Source organism: Lipotes vexillifer, unplaced genomic scaffold, assembly GCF_000442215.2.
Source record: "Lipotes vexillifer unplaced genomic scaffold, Lipotes_vexillifer_v1.1 scaffold387, whole genome shotgun sequence".
Lineage (NCBI taxonomy): Eukaryota > Metazoa > Chordata > Mammalia > Artiodactyla > Lipotidae > Lipotes > Lipotes vexillifer.
The window spans coordinates 2,329,465-2,342,845 of NW_006795399.1; the positions used below are offsets into that span (position 1 = coordinate 2,329,465).

Sequence of the window (13,381 nt, forward strand, 5' to 3'; positions counted from 1 at the left end):
TCCTCAAAGTTAAACAACACCTGGAAGGCTTCTACATGCATAACAAGCTGAGATTTCTTCTCCATTAAGGATAATGCTGAGACTGGCATAGTGGAAAAACCAGGTTTGGTGATTACTTACAAGTAAGATTTTAAGTATCGTCTTTACTAAATACCTGAGGTGAATAGTAGAGCCAGAGATGTGGAGTTAGGGCTGAAGAGGTCCAGAGAGAACAAGGCCTGCCTGGAGAGAGTGCAGCCAACCACCACTACCTACCATATGGAAAGGGCTTTGTGGCCTGAAGTGAAATATCTGAAGTGCTTCCAGTTTCGGTGGGGATTTTTTGTTTCCAGCAGCCAGAATATAGAGCAGCACTTCAAAAAGATTCACTTACCAACCCGAATGCTTCATGGCATCAAGCAGCAGTTTAACATATGGATCTAGAAAGATATTGATTCAGTTACATATGGTAATTGGAAAAAAAGAGCACCAATTATCCAAATAGCAGTATAAGATATTATCAAACAAAACCTCACAAATCTTAGCAAAGTAATACTATCTTAAAAATGATAAAAAATGAATATGAAAAGATAAGCTTAAATTAACATAAAAGCAAGTCTTTAATGAAATGAAACACTGATAGAAATACCAAAATGGGTAGTACCAAACATCTTAGATAACATCAAATATGCTTTTCAGTTAAATGATTGAACACAATGTATTAAAATATATACCAAGGGGCTTCCCTGGTGGCGCAGTGGTTGAGAATCCACCTGCCAATGCAGGGGACACAGGTTCGAGCCCTGGTCCAGGAAGATCCCACATGACGCAGAGCATCTAAGCCTGTGCGCCGCAACTACTGAGCCTGTGCTCTAGAGCCCGTGAGACACAACTACTGAGCCGCATGCCACAACTACTGAAGCCCGCACACCTAGAGCCCGTGCTCCACGATGAGAAGTCACCGCAATGAGAAGCCCACGCACTGCAACGAAGAGTAGCCCCTGGTTGCCGCAACTAGAGAAAGCCTGCATGCAGCAACGAAGACCCAACACAGTCAAAAATAAATAAATAAAATAAATAAATTTATTTTTTAAATAAATTAATTTAAAAATATATATATACACACACACACACACACACACACACACACACACCAAAAGACTGAGAAAATTTGGGACCAATATCCATAGAAACAAATAGCAGCATAGTATCCAGATTAGAGGAAGGCAGTAGGTAGCCCCACTATTGTCTGTCCTGGTCTGTGAATAGTTTCCCATTCTGAGTACCATACTCTAAACAGGACCTGCCAACTGAAGCTGTTCCATGGGAGAAAGTGACTAGAACAGTTCAGGACTATTTTCCACAGGAAGCAAGAAAGGGATCTGTAGATTTGGAAAAGAGAAAAAAAGACTTAACTAGGGCCACAGTACCTTCAAGTATCTGAAGGGGTGCCATGTGGGAATAAATTCAGCCAACATTTCTTCAGAGGGCAGTACAAGGACCAAAGGGCAGAAGTTACACAGGGCACATTTCAACTCAGTATGAGAAAAGATTTTTCCAACAATTAAAGCTGTCGATACAAGAGCCCAATAGCCTCAAAGGGCCTCAGAGATAACCTGTTCCAGCAGAGGTCTATAAACACTCTGGTCAATTGATGGCACAGAGGTTTCTGGTCAGTGATGGGGGTTGGAAAGGCCTAGATGACTCCTGAGGCCCCCCACTTCTAAGAATCTATGAGGGACTTCCCTGGTGGCACAGTGGTTGAGAACCCGCCTACCAATGTAGGGGACAGGGGTTCGATCCCTGGTCTGGGAAGATACCACATGCCACAGAGCAACTAAGCCCGTGCGCCACAACTACTGAGCTCTGTGCTGCAACTACTGAAGACTGCACGCCTAGAACCCATGCTCTGCAACAAGAGAAGCCACCACAACGAGCTCAAGCACTGCAACAAAGAGTAGCCCCTGCTTGCCACAACTAGAGAATGCCCGCACAAAGCAACGAAGACCCAATACAGCCAAAAATAAATAAAATTTTTTTAAAAATACTTTATTAAAAAAAAGTGGGGGGCAGAGTCAAGACAGCATACTAGTAGGATGCAGAATGCACGTCTCCTCACAATTAGGGCACCTACCAGGCACCAGTGGGGGACCACAGACACCTAAGGGGATGGGAGGAACCCCCAGCAACTGGGTAGGACGTGGGGCGTGGGGGGAGCGAAGGGGGAGGAGAAGTGGAGGCCGGACGAGACTGGAGCCCCTGAGGGGCAGTTGGGGGAGGGCAAGGGATTCCCACGCCCAAAGGGGGAAATTGGGGAACCACTGGGAGGGCAGGGTATCAAAAGGGAGAGTTGCCATGCTTCCCCTGCCCACTTGGGCCCCCAGGAACCTGCTGAGATCCCGGGCCTGATCCTCTGCCCACCTAGGCACACTCCAGCCACACGGGTCCTGAGGGAGTAGGAGGGAGGGAAGGGGGAGCAAAAGTAAAGTCCGGACATCCGGGACCAGCACCCCAGAGGGGTGGCTGGGGGAGGGGAGGAGTTCCTACACCCAGCAGGACCCCCCACGGTTAGGTGTCCAGTGGCGATGGGGGAGACCCTACGGGAGATGGTGGGGGAGGGGCACGAAGGAATGGGGCCAGTGCCTTCCCTATCCACTTAGGCACCGGAAGGCCTATTGGGCTCCCGGGGCCTAATCCTCTGCCACTGGAGCCTCCCTTGTGCCCCGCAGAGCCCAAGGCCCACCCCTATACCCACACCCAGGGCCCCACCTCTACATTCGGAGACACCCTCTGAGACCCCCCTCCAACGCACTGGACCTAAACCCCACCCACACACCCTCACTCAGCGCCCTACCTCCAAACTCCAGAACTCCACACTCCAGAGGCCATCCTTTTGATGTGCTGCCTCTCCCCTTCCGCGGGCAGGTCCTAAGCAGAGGCCCCGCACCATGCTCAAACATCACCCCCAACCTGCCTAGGTCCTGCCCCACCCTAAACCCTACTCCTGCCTGAGTTCCGCCCCTGTCTAAGTTCCACCCCCATAGCCAAGGCTTTTTTTTTTTTTCCACTTTTACATTGGGGTTCTGTTTTACCTTGTTGATTCATTGTTGTTCATTCTTTTATATTTTTATTTTTCCTAATAAGTCTTTTATTTTTCTAATTTTATTTTATTTTTTATACTTTGTTATTGTTTTCTCCTTTTGGCTTGTTCACCCCCCCTTTTTTTTTCTTTTTTCTCTTGTGGTTTTATTTTACCCTGTTGCAGTTGTTTCAATTACAGTTTTATTATTCCTAATATATTTTTTACCTTTCTAATTTTATTTTGTTTTTTATTCTTTGATACTGTACTGTTCCTTTTTTCTTTCTTTCTTCCTTTTTTTTTCTTTTCTTAATGCACCACAAAGCTTGCGGGATCTTGGATCCCAGGCGGGAGATCGGGCCAAGCTCCTGTGGTGGGAGCACTGAGTCCAAACCACTGGTCTAACAGAGAACCTCAGACCCCAGGGAATATCAACCAGAGTGAGGCCTCCCGGAGGTCCTCATCTCAGCACCAAGACCCAGCTCTATCCAACTGCCTGCAACTCCAGTGCTGGACGCCTCAGGCCAAACAACCAGTAAGACAAGAAGACAGCACCACCCATCAAAAAAAAAAAAAAAAAAATGAAATGACAAAAAAATGTTACAGAGGAAGGAGCAAGATAAAAACCTACAAGACCAAATAAAGGAAGATGAAATAGACAACCTACCTCAAAAAGAATTCAGAGTAATGAGAGTAAAGATGATCCAAGATCTCGGAAACAGAATGGAGAAAACACAAGAAACATTTAACAAGGATCTAGAAGAACTAAAGAGCAAACAAACAGTGATGAGCAACACAATTACTGAAATTAAAAATACTCTAGAAGGAATCAATAACAGAATAACTGAGGAAGAAGAACAGATAAGTGACCTGTAAGATAAAATGGTGGAAATAACTGCCTGGGAGCAGAATAAAGAAAAAAGAATGAAAAGAATTGAGAACAGTCTCAGAGACCTCTGGGACAACATTAAACACACCAACATTTGAATTATAGGGCTCCCAGAAGAAGAAGAGAACAAGAAAGGGTCTGAGAAAATATTTGAAGAGATTATAGTTGAAAACTTCCCTAACATGGGAAAGGTAATAGTCAATCAAGTCCAGGAAGTGCAGAGGGTCCCATACAGGATCAACCCAAAGAGAAACACGCTGAGACACATATTAATCAAACTATCAAAAATTAAATACAAAGAAAAAATATTAAAAGCAGCAAGGGAAAAGCAACAAATAACATACAAGGGAATCCCCATAAGGTTAACAGCTGATTTTTCAGCAGAAACTCTGCAAGCCACAAGGGAGTGGCAGGACATATTTAAAGTGCTGAAAGGGAAAAAGCTACAACCAAGATTACTCTACCCAACAAGCATCTCATTCAGATTCAATGGAGAAATTAAAACCTTTACAGATAAGCAAAAGTTAAGAGAATTCAGCAGCACCAAACCAGCTAAAAATGCTAAAGGAACTTCTCTATGTAGGAAACACAAGAGAAGGAAAAGACCTACAAAAACAAACCCAAAACAATTAAGAAAATGTTAATAGGAACATACATATCGATAATCACATTAAATGTAAATGCTTAAATGCCCCAACCAAAAGACACAGACTGGCTGAACGGATACAAAATAAGACCTGTACATATGCTGTCTACAAGAGACTCACTTCAGACCTAGGGACACATACAGACTGAAGGTGAGGGAATGGAAAAAGATATTCCATGCAAATGGAAATCAAAAGAAAGCTGGAGTAGCAATATTCATATGAGATAAAATAGACTTTAAAATAAAGACTATTACAAGAGACAAGGAAGGACACTACATAATGATCAAAGGGATCAATCCAAGAAAAAGATAAAAGAATTATAAATATATATGCACCCAACATAGGAGCACCTCAATACATAAGCCAACTGCTAACAGCTATAAAAGAGGAAATCAACAGTAATACAATAATAGCGGGGACTTTAACACCTCACTTACACCAATGGACAGATCATCCAAACAGAATATTAATAAGGAAACACAAGCTTTAAATGACACAATAGACCAGACAGATTTAATTGATTTAATTGATATTTATAGGATATTCCATTCAAAAAGAGCAGATTGCACTTTCTTCTCAAGTGCACACGGAACATTCTCCAGGATAGATCACATCTTGGGTCACAAATCAAGCCTTGGTAAATTTAAGAAAACTGAAATCATATCAAGTATCTTTTCCGACCACGGTGCTATGAAATTAGAAATCAACAATTACAGGGAAAAAAACGCAAAAAGCACAAACACATGGAGGCTAAACACTACATTACTAAACAACCAAGAGATCACCGAAGAAATCAAAGAGGAAATCAAAAACTACCTAGAGACAAATTACAACAAAAACACAGCGATCCAAAACCTATGGAATGCAGCAAAAGCAGTTCTAAGAGGGAAGTTTATAGCAACACAAACCTACCTCAAGAAACAAGAAAAATCTCAAATAAACAATCTAAACTTACACCTAAAGCAATTAGAGAAAGAACAACAACAACAAAAAAACCCCAAAGTTAGCAGAAGGAAAGAAATCATAAAGATCAGATCAGAAATAAATGAAAAAGAAATGAAGGAAACAATAGCAAAGACCAATAAAACTAAAAGCTCGTTCTTTGAGAAGATAAACAAAATTGATAAACTATCAGCCAGACGCATCAAGAAAAAAAGGGAGAAGACTCAAATCAACAGAATTAGAAATGAAAAAGGAGAAGTAACAACTGACACTGCAGAAATACAAAGGATCATGAGAGATTACTACAAGCAACACTATGCCAATAAAATGGACAACCTGGAAGAAATGGACAAATTCTTAGAAGAGCACAATCTTCCAAGACTGAACCAGGAAGAAATAGAAAATATAAACAGACCAATCACAAGCACCGAAATTGAAACTGTGATTTAAAATCTTCCAACAAACAAAAGCCCAGGACCAGATGGCTTCACTGGCAAATTCTATCAAGCATTTAGACAAGAGCTAACACCTAATCCTTCTCAAACTCTTCCAAAACATAGCAGAGGGAGGAACACTCCCAAACTCATTCTACGAGGCCACCACCACACTGATACCAAAACCAGACAAAGATGTCACAAAAAAGAAAACTACAGGCCAATATCTCTGAAGTACTTAGATGCAAAAGTCCTTAACAAAATACTAGCAAATAGAATCCAACAGCACATTAAAAGGATCATACACCATGATCAAGTGGGGTTTATCCCAGGAATGCAAGGATTCTTCAATATATGCAAATCAATCAATGTGATACACCATACTAACAAACTGAAGGATAAAAACCATATGATAATCTCAATAGATGCAGAAAAAGCTTTTGACAAGATTGAACACCCATTTATGATAAAAAACTCTCCAGAAAGTAGGCATAGCAGGAACCTATGTCAACATAATAAAGGCTATATGACAAACCCACAGCCAACATCGTTCTCAATGGTGAAACACTGAAACCATTTCCTCTAAGATCAGGAACAAGAGAAGGTTGCCCACTCCCACCACTATTATTCAACATAGTTTTAGAAGTTTTAGCCACAGCAGTCAGCGAAGAAAAAGAAATAAAATGAATCCAAATTAGAAAAGAAGTCATCTGTTTGCAGATGACATGATACTATACATAGAGAATCCTAAAGACGCTACCAGAAAACTACTAGACCTAATCAACGAATCTGGTAAAGTAATGGTACAAAATTAATGCACAGAAATCTCTTGCATTCCTATACACTAATGATGAGAAATATGAATAAGAAGTTAAGGAAACACTCCCATTCACCACTGCAACAAAAAGAATAAAATACTTAGGAATAAACCTACCTAAGGAGACAAAAGACCTGTATGCAGAAAACGATAAGACACTGATGAAAGAAATTAAAGATGATACAAACAGATGGAGAGATATACTATGTTCTTGGATTGGAAGAATCAACATTGTGAAAATGACTATACTACCCAAAGCAATCTACAGATTCAATGCAATCCCTATCAAACTACCAATGGCATTTTTCACAGAACTAGAACAAAAAAAATGCACAATTTGTATAGAAACACAAAAGACCCCGAATAGCCAAAGCAATCTTGAGAAAGAAAAACAGCTGGAGGAATCAGGCTCGCTGACTTCAGACTATACTACAAAGCTACATTAATCAAGACAGTATGGTACTGGCACAAAAACAGAAATATAGATCAAAGGAACAGGATAGAAAGCTCAGAGATAAACCCACGCACATATGGTCACCTTATCTTTGATAAAGGAGGCAAGAATATACAATGGAGAAAAGACAGCCTCTTCAATAAGTGATGCTGGGAAAACAGCTACATGTAAAAGAATGAAATTAGAACACTTCCTAACACCATACACAAAAATAAACTCAAAATGGATTAAAGACCTAAATGTAAGGCCGGACACTATAAAACTCTTAGAGGAAAACATAGGCAGAACACTCCATGACATAAATCACATCAAGATCCTTTTTGACCCACCTCCTAGAGAAATGGAAATAAAAACAAAAATAAACAAATGGGACCTAATGAAACTTAAAAGCTTTTGCACAGCAAAGGAAACCATAAACAAAACGAAAAGACAACCCTCAGAATGGGAGAAAATATTTGCAAACGAAGAAATGGACAAAGGATTAATCTCCAAAATACACAAGCAGCTCATGCAGCTCAATATCAAAAAACAAACAACCCAATACATAAATGGGCAGAAGACCTAAATAGACACTTCTCCAAAGAAGATATACAGATTGCCAACAAACACATGAAAGGACACTCAACATCACTAATCATCAGAGAAATGCAAATCAAAACTACAATGAGGTATCACCTCACACTGGTCAGAATGGCATCATCAAAAAATCTACAAACAATAAAGGGGGGAGAGGGTGTGGAGAAAAGGCACCCCTCTTGCACTGTTGGTGGGAATGTAAATTGATACAGCCACTATGGAGAACAGTATGGAGGTTCCTTAAAAAACTAAAAATAGAACTACCATATGACCCAGCAATCCCACTACTGGGCATATACCCTGAGAAAACCATAATTCAAAAAAAGTCATGTACCACAATGTTCATTGCAGCACTATTTACAATAGCCAGGACATGGAACCAACCTAAGTGTCCAGCAACAGATGAATGGATAAAGCAGATGTGGCACATATATACAATGGAATAATACTCAGCCATAAAAAGAAATTAGGGCTTCCCTGGTGGCACAGTGGTTGAGAGTCTACCTGCCAATGCAGGGGACACGGGTTCGTGCCCCGGTCCGGGAAGATCTCACATGCCGCAGAGCGGCTGGGCCGCTGAGTCTGCACGTCCGGAGCCTCTGCTCCACAATGGGAGAGGCCACAACAGTGAGAGGCCCGTGTACCGCAAAAAAAAAAAAAAAAAAAAGAAATGAAACTGAGTTATTTGTAGTGAGGTGGATGGACCTAGAGTCTGTCATACAGAGTGAAGTAAGTCAGAAGGAGAAAAACAAATACCGTATACTAACACATATATATGGAATCTAAAAAAAAACAAAAAGTGGAACCCAGGAGCAGGACAGGAATAAAGACATAGACGTAGAGAATGGACTTGAGGACATGAGGAGGGGGAAGGGTAAGCTGAGATATAGTGAGAGAGTAGCATTGACATATATACACTACCAAACGTGAAATAGATAGCTAGTGGGAAGCAGCTGCATAGCACAGGGAGATTAGCTCAGTGCTTTGCAACCACCTAGAGGGGTGGGATAAGGAGGGTGGGAGGGAGACACAAGACGGAGGGCATATGGGGATATACATATGCATATAGCTGATTCACTTTGTTATACAGCAGAAACTAACACAACACTGTAAAGCAATTAAAATCCAATAAAGATGCTTTAAAAAAAGTAAGAAGAGAAAAATACAAATAAAAGTTATTTATATAAAAAAAAGAATCTATGAGCCTGCTAAAATTACAGCAAAGTATTATGAACCCAAGTGCCTCTAATATCAACTTTTCGCATAGATATCCTGTCCGAGAGTATAAATGCACAGCAAATTACGTGACATAAGCAAAAAAAGAGAGAGAGAAAAAAGTCAAGGCTTTTAAGTGCTGAAAGCAAAAACAGGTGAGTGAAATTAGTGTGGGATGAGAAAGTTAGGTATAGGTTACTGCTTTACTAACCTGACCCCTCTTAAGAGTGGTAACAATAAAACAATTATTATTAATAATAAGTATTATTTAGTGTATATCAGGTATCAGGCACCATACTAAGTGCATTATTATTCAAGCAACTAAGAGTTTTACAAAGTTGAAATGGATTCAAAAGCCTACCGTCCTCTTTAAAAAAAAAATTTCTGGGAGCACATTGGTTTGGTACTTCAAAAAGGACCTGCAGTATTTAGAATGGATTTGCTTTGGAGAAAAAGAAAACAAACGTCGCCCTTGAGGCCTGATTTCACACTCGCCCCAGGGATAGGATTTTACAGCTTCAAGTTGATGCTTTAATACTCCCAACAGGTTCTCCCAGCAGCCTTCCCCTTGGAAGGTTGAGGTGGGTTAATTCCTACTGGGTCTGAAGTTCAGCACCTCACCCTCTTCATATCCTACCTATATCAACTCTTCCTCCACTTTTTGGCTCTGCCACTGTAAGAACAGCTACCTTTTCTTTATTCAGCTCCTGATATGCTGGCACTTTACACTCATAAAATCTATTCCTCACAACAACCCTAAAAGGGGTATTTTTATCCCTCCCCCACTCCCTTTTTTTTTCCCTCAGATAAAGATAGAGAGGATCAGAGAGTTAAATCACTCTTCCATACGTAACAAGGGATCAAAATTTGAACCCATGTCTAATTCTGCAGCCTATGTTCTTTCCACTGCATTCCACTTTGAAACATCTTAAAGGCAGGGTCCCAACTCCTCTCTGTATTTGCCCAAACCAGAACCTAGGAGGCATTCGATACATATATGCAAAGTAAATACAAGGTCATCATTTTCTCTACTCCCCCTCCTCCTCCCTTGACTCTCTAGATGCAGGTAATCTCAAAGAAGGCTGGAAAATAATTGGGTGGTTGACGTTTGAACTGTGACTGGCTAGCTATGAAACAGTAACCTTACTTTGGAACAATAAGTTTAAGTCTTTGATTTTCTAAATGTATCTAAAGTAAACTTTAGATGGCAATGTAAAAAAGTTAAGAAATCTCTAGTGCAATGTCCCTGGGATTAGAGAAAAATTGGTCAGCAGACGGTGTCCCTATTTAACCCACAACAGTGGTTCTTAACCTTTTTGGGATCGTGGGTCTCTCTGAGAATATCATGGAGCTATGAACTCTCTCCCCAGAAAAATGCACTTAGGGGCATACACATACGGTTTCGTAGTCCATGTCAGGAATTTCTACACTCTGAAGTCCACCCATGTATGAAGGTTAAGAACCCTTTCCATCAAAGGGTAGGACTGCAAAACTTGTTTTTAACAGGAGGGAAGAGGGCAGGGCACAACCCTTAAAGAATGACAGAGCTGTTGTGGACATGACATAAACTGGTTAAAACCTGGTTAGAACCGATTAGGCCCAAGATGGAAGAAGATTCAACTTCCAGTAGATCTTGAGCCTCATTATGCGCTCATTGTAATACATTAGCATATGCTACATAACACACCCACGGGCACCGCGACTGTTCCGAGGCTAACTATAAAAGGCCAAAAAGTGGGCAGTGGCCCAAATCCTGGAAATCCCCACCCCTTCTCCAAAACAGTTGGAATAATCCTCCCACTCATTAGCCTATGAAATTACCCAGCCCATAAAAACCAACGACCCATATTTCCTGGCTGCTCTCACCTCTAGAGACAGACTGCATTCTGTCTATGGAATGTGTATCTCCCAGGGCCTCTCCCCTTCTGAGATGGCCCACACTCTATGGAGTGTGTCTCTCTCTCAACAAATCTACTTCTTACCTATCACTTTGCCTCTCGCCGAATTCCTTCTGCAGTGAGACATAAAGAACCTGAGCTTCATTAAGTCCTGAGACCAGGAGTGCAATTTCAATTAAAAGACAGTGGGTTCGAGTCCCAGCCTGCGGGTTCAAGTCCCAAGCTGAGTTTTGGCGGGTTCAAATCCCATCTGAGTTGTGCAGTTTCAGCAGGTATGCCTTAATTAACATGGCTCTTTAAAACTCTGCTTCACCTGGACTCTCAATTCCTCATATTACTGCATAATTTACCTAAAATATCAAAGGATCTGTCAGACCAGTGCGCGTGACGGAAAGGGCAAACTCCTAACCCAACTCCTCATTCATGCCGCAAGCAAAAGTAGTGCTGAAAGGGGCCTCAGCGCTTCCTCTGATGGAAACTGAGGCTCAGACCCCCACACCCGCCCTCACAAGAATCTGCCTTTAACTCTGCACTTGGTGCCTGAACCCCGCCCCCGACACACCTGGGCTGAACCCGGAGCCCCCTAGCGGAGCGGCACCAAGGCCCCCTCCCTGCCCGCCGGCTCTCAGACACCCCCCACTGCACCCTCCGCAGACGCCCAGCCCCCAGGCTCACGGCTCCTACTTGTCTCCAACGTCTGCAAGAGCATAAGCTGGCACTTCTGGTTGTTGGTGAAGAAGCTGGAGAGGAACCCTTGCTGTGGCTTCCCCTGAGCCAGCCGCTCCGGGAAGACCTGGCACCCGACGTGTTGCTGCTGCAGCTGCTCCCCCGCAGCGGGGCCCGGGCCGCGTTCATCCGGAGCTCCTGCCATGCCGCCCACGGACTTTGCCGCTGCTTCCTCCCGCCTCAGGCGGCCCGGGGGAAGACAGGGAAAGGCAACCTCCCTCCCGCCTACCCACAGCCCAGGCCCTCCCTCCGCCGAGCCGACCTGGCGCCAGCCGGGCGACGGCCGCAGAGGTCCACAAGCCCGGAGACCGAAGGAACGCTGGGCCACAGGCGCCGGGAGGGAAGACGGTAACGGGGCGGGGCGGGGCGACGGCTGCTAGGCGGGCAAGGGGCGGGGCCAAGAGCCTGCTGGCTGAGCTGGGGTTAGCGAGTACCCTCGCAGGCTACAACCCGCCTGATGTGGGCTCGGCCTTTGCCGCTCAGCGTGCTTGTGCCGTCGCCATAAGCCTTGTTCCGCAGCCCTGTTTACTCGTGCACACTCCTTCCTTACCTCCTTACCAGTACTGGCTATTAAATGCCCTTCTCCCTCTGAAGGTTTCTGCCATCTTCGCACTCCCTGCTTTGTCCACCAGCAGGCTAATTGCAGCCTCTGGTCCACCTCTCTCTTGACGCCCTAAGCCATATTAAAAGCCGTTTTTCAGAAACGTTTGAAAGCTGCAATTATAATGAATGGTCGCGTCAAAACCCTCAAAATATAAGACCCAACTACTTTTTTTCTGCCCTCTTCTAGGCCCATTCGCCCACCCTACTCTTTCGCCACCGCAAATAACTCTGATAATTGATGAAATAAAATTCATATTTTATGGCAAGACAAGAAAAATTTAAAATTTTTCTCTGCCAGTTTGGGCCTCCTCCCACCCGTTTAGAGTGTATTGTTGCATCTGCATTAACCAGACCTCCTTAGAAGATATTCCTTCTTAATCTTGTATAGGGTCAGGATGACCCAGTATTCCATAACTCCTTGGGAGATAACCTTCCTTCTGTCAATAATTCATTTGACATATAACACTTTGTCTCAAAAACTTCTTTAACTGTGCCGTGACTTCTAGTGGGTGGAACAGTGCTCAGAGCTTTCTGAAAGACCATCTCCCAGGTTATAATCCTCAGGTTCGCTCAAATAAAATTTTCCATTTCTTTCTTAGATCGACTATTGATTAATTTTTTCATCAACATAACAAAACACAACCTTTTTACTTATAACTCCAAGCCTTAACTCATATTTCCATCTTAAAGCCCCCATCTTCAGTCCTTATGATCCAGGTCCTGATCAAATCTACCTAATCCACAGGGCCTTCCCAGATACCTTAATCAAAGTTAATCTCTCCTGATCTCCCAATGTACAGAGTACTTCATTCCTATTATGGCTTCATCACTGCCTGACAGGTTTTAACTAATTTGTTTCTCTTTTCCCACTAAACTTACTCAGTTCAACTCACACATTTATTCAGTACCTGCTATGATGGGCCAGGCATGGCAGCAGAAACAGGGTAATAAGAGAATTTCTAAGGTTGAGAGAAGCATATGATTTATGTAAGAAATGTATCTAATTCATAAAGGTTCAAGAGACATTGAGGATTATGAACAGTACCTATGTGTCATAGGTGCTCAATAAATATCTAAATTGAGTGAGATGCTAGGATTACTCACTCATTTGAAATATAATAT

At 42.7% G+C, this 13,381-nt stretch overlaps 1 protein-coding gene across 1 annotated transcript in view; it reads right to left on the reverse strand.

The window, feature by feature from the left end:
• ATP23 (ATP23 metallopeptidase and ATP synthase assembly factor homolog) overlaps positions 1-11,937 on the reverse strand; it is a 20,571-nt gene extending 8,634 nt beyond the window's left edge. Inside the window, exons 1-2 of the mRNA XM_007467625.1 lie at positions 11,615-11,937; positions 374-419 (exon numbers count right to left, since the gene is read on the reverse strand). Coding sequence (XP_007467687.1) covers positions 374-419; positions 11,615-11,801 — 233 coding nt within the window. The 5' untranslated portion in view covers positions 11,802-11,937. The remainder of the gene's footprint in view (positions 1-373; positions 420-11,614) is intronic.
• Between the last annotated feature and the right edge of the window lie 1,444 nt (positions 11,938-13,381).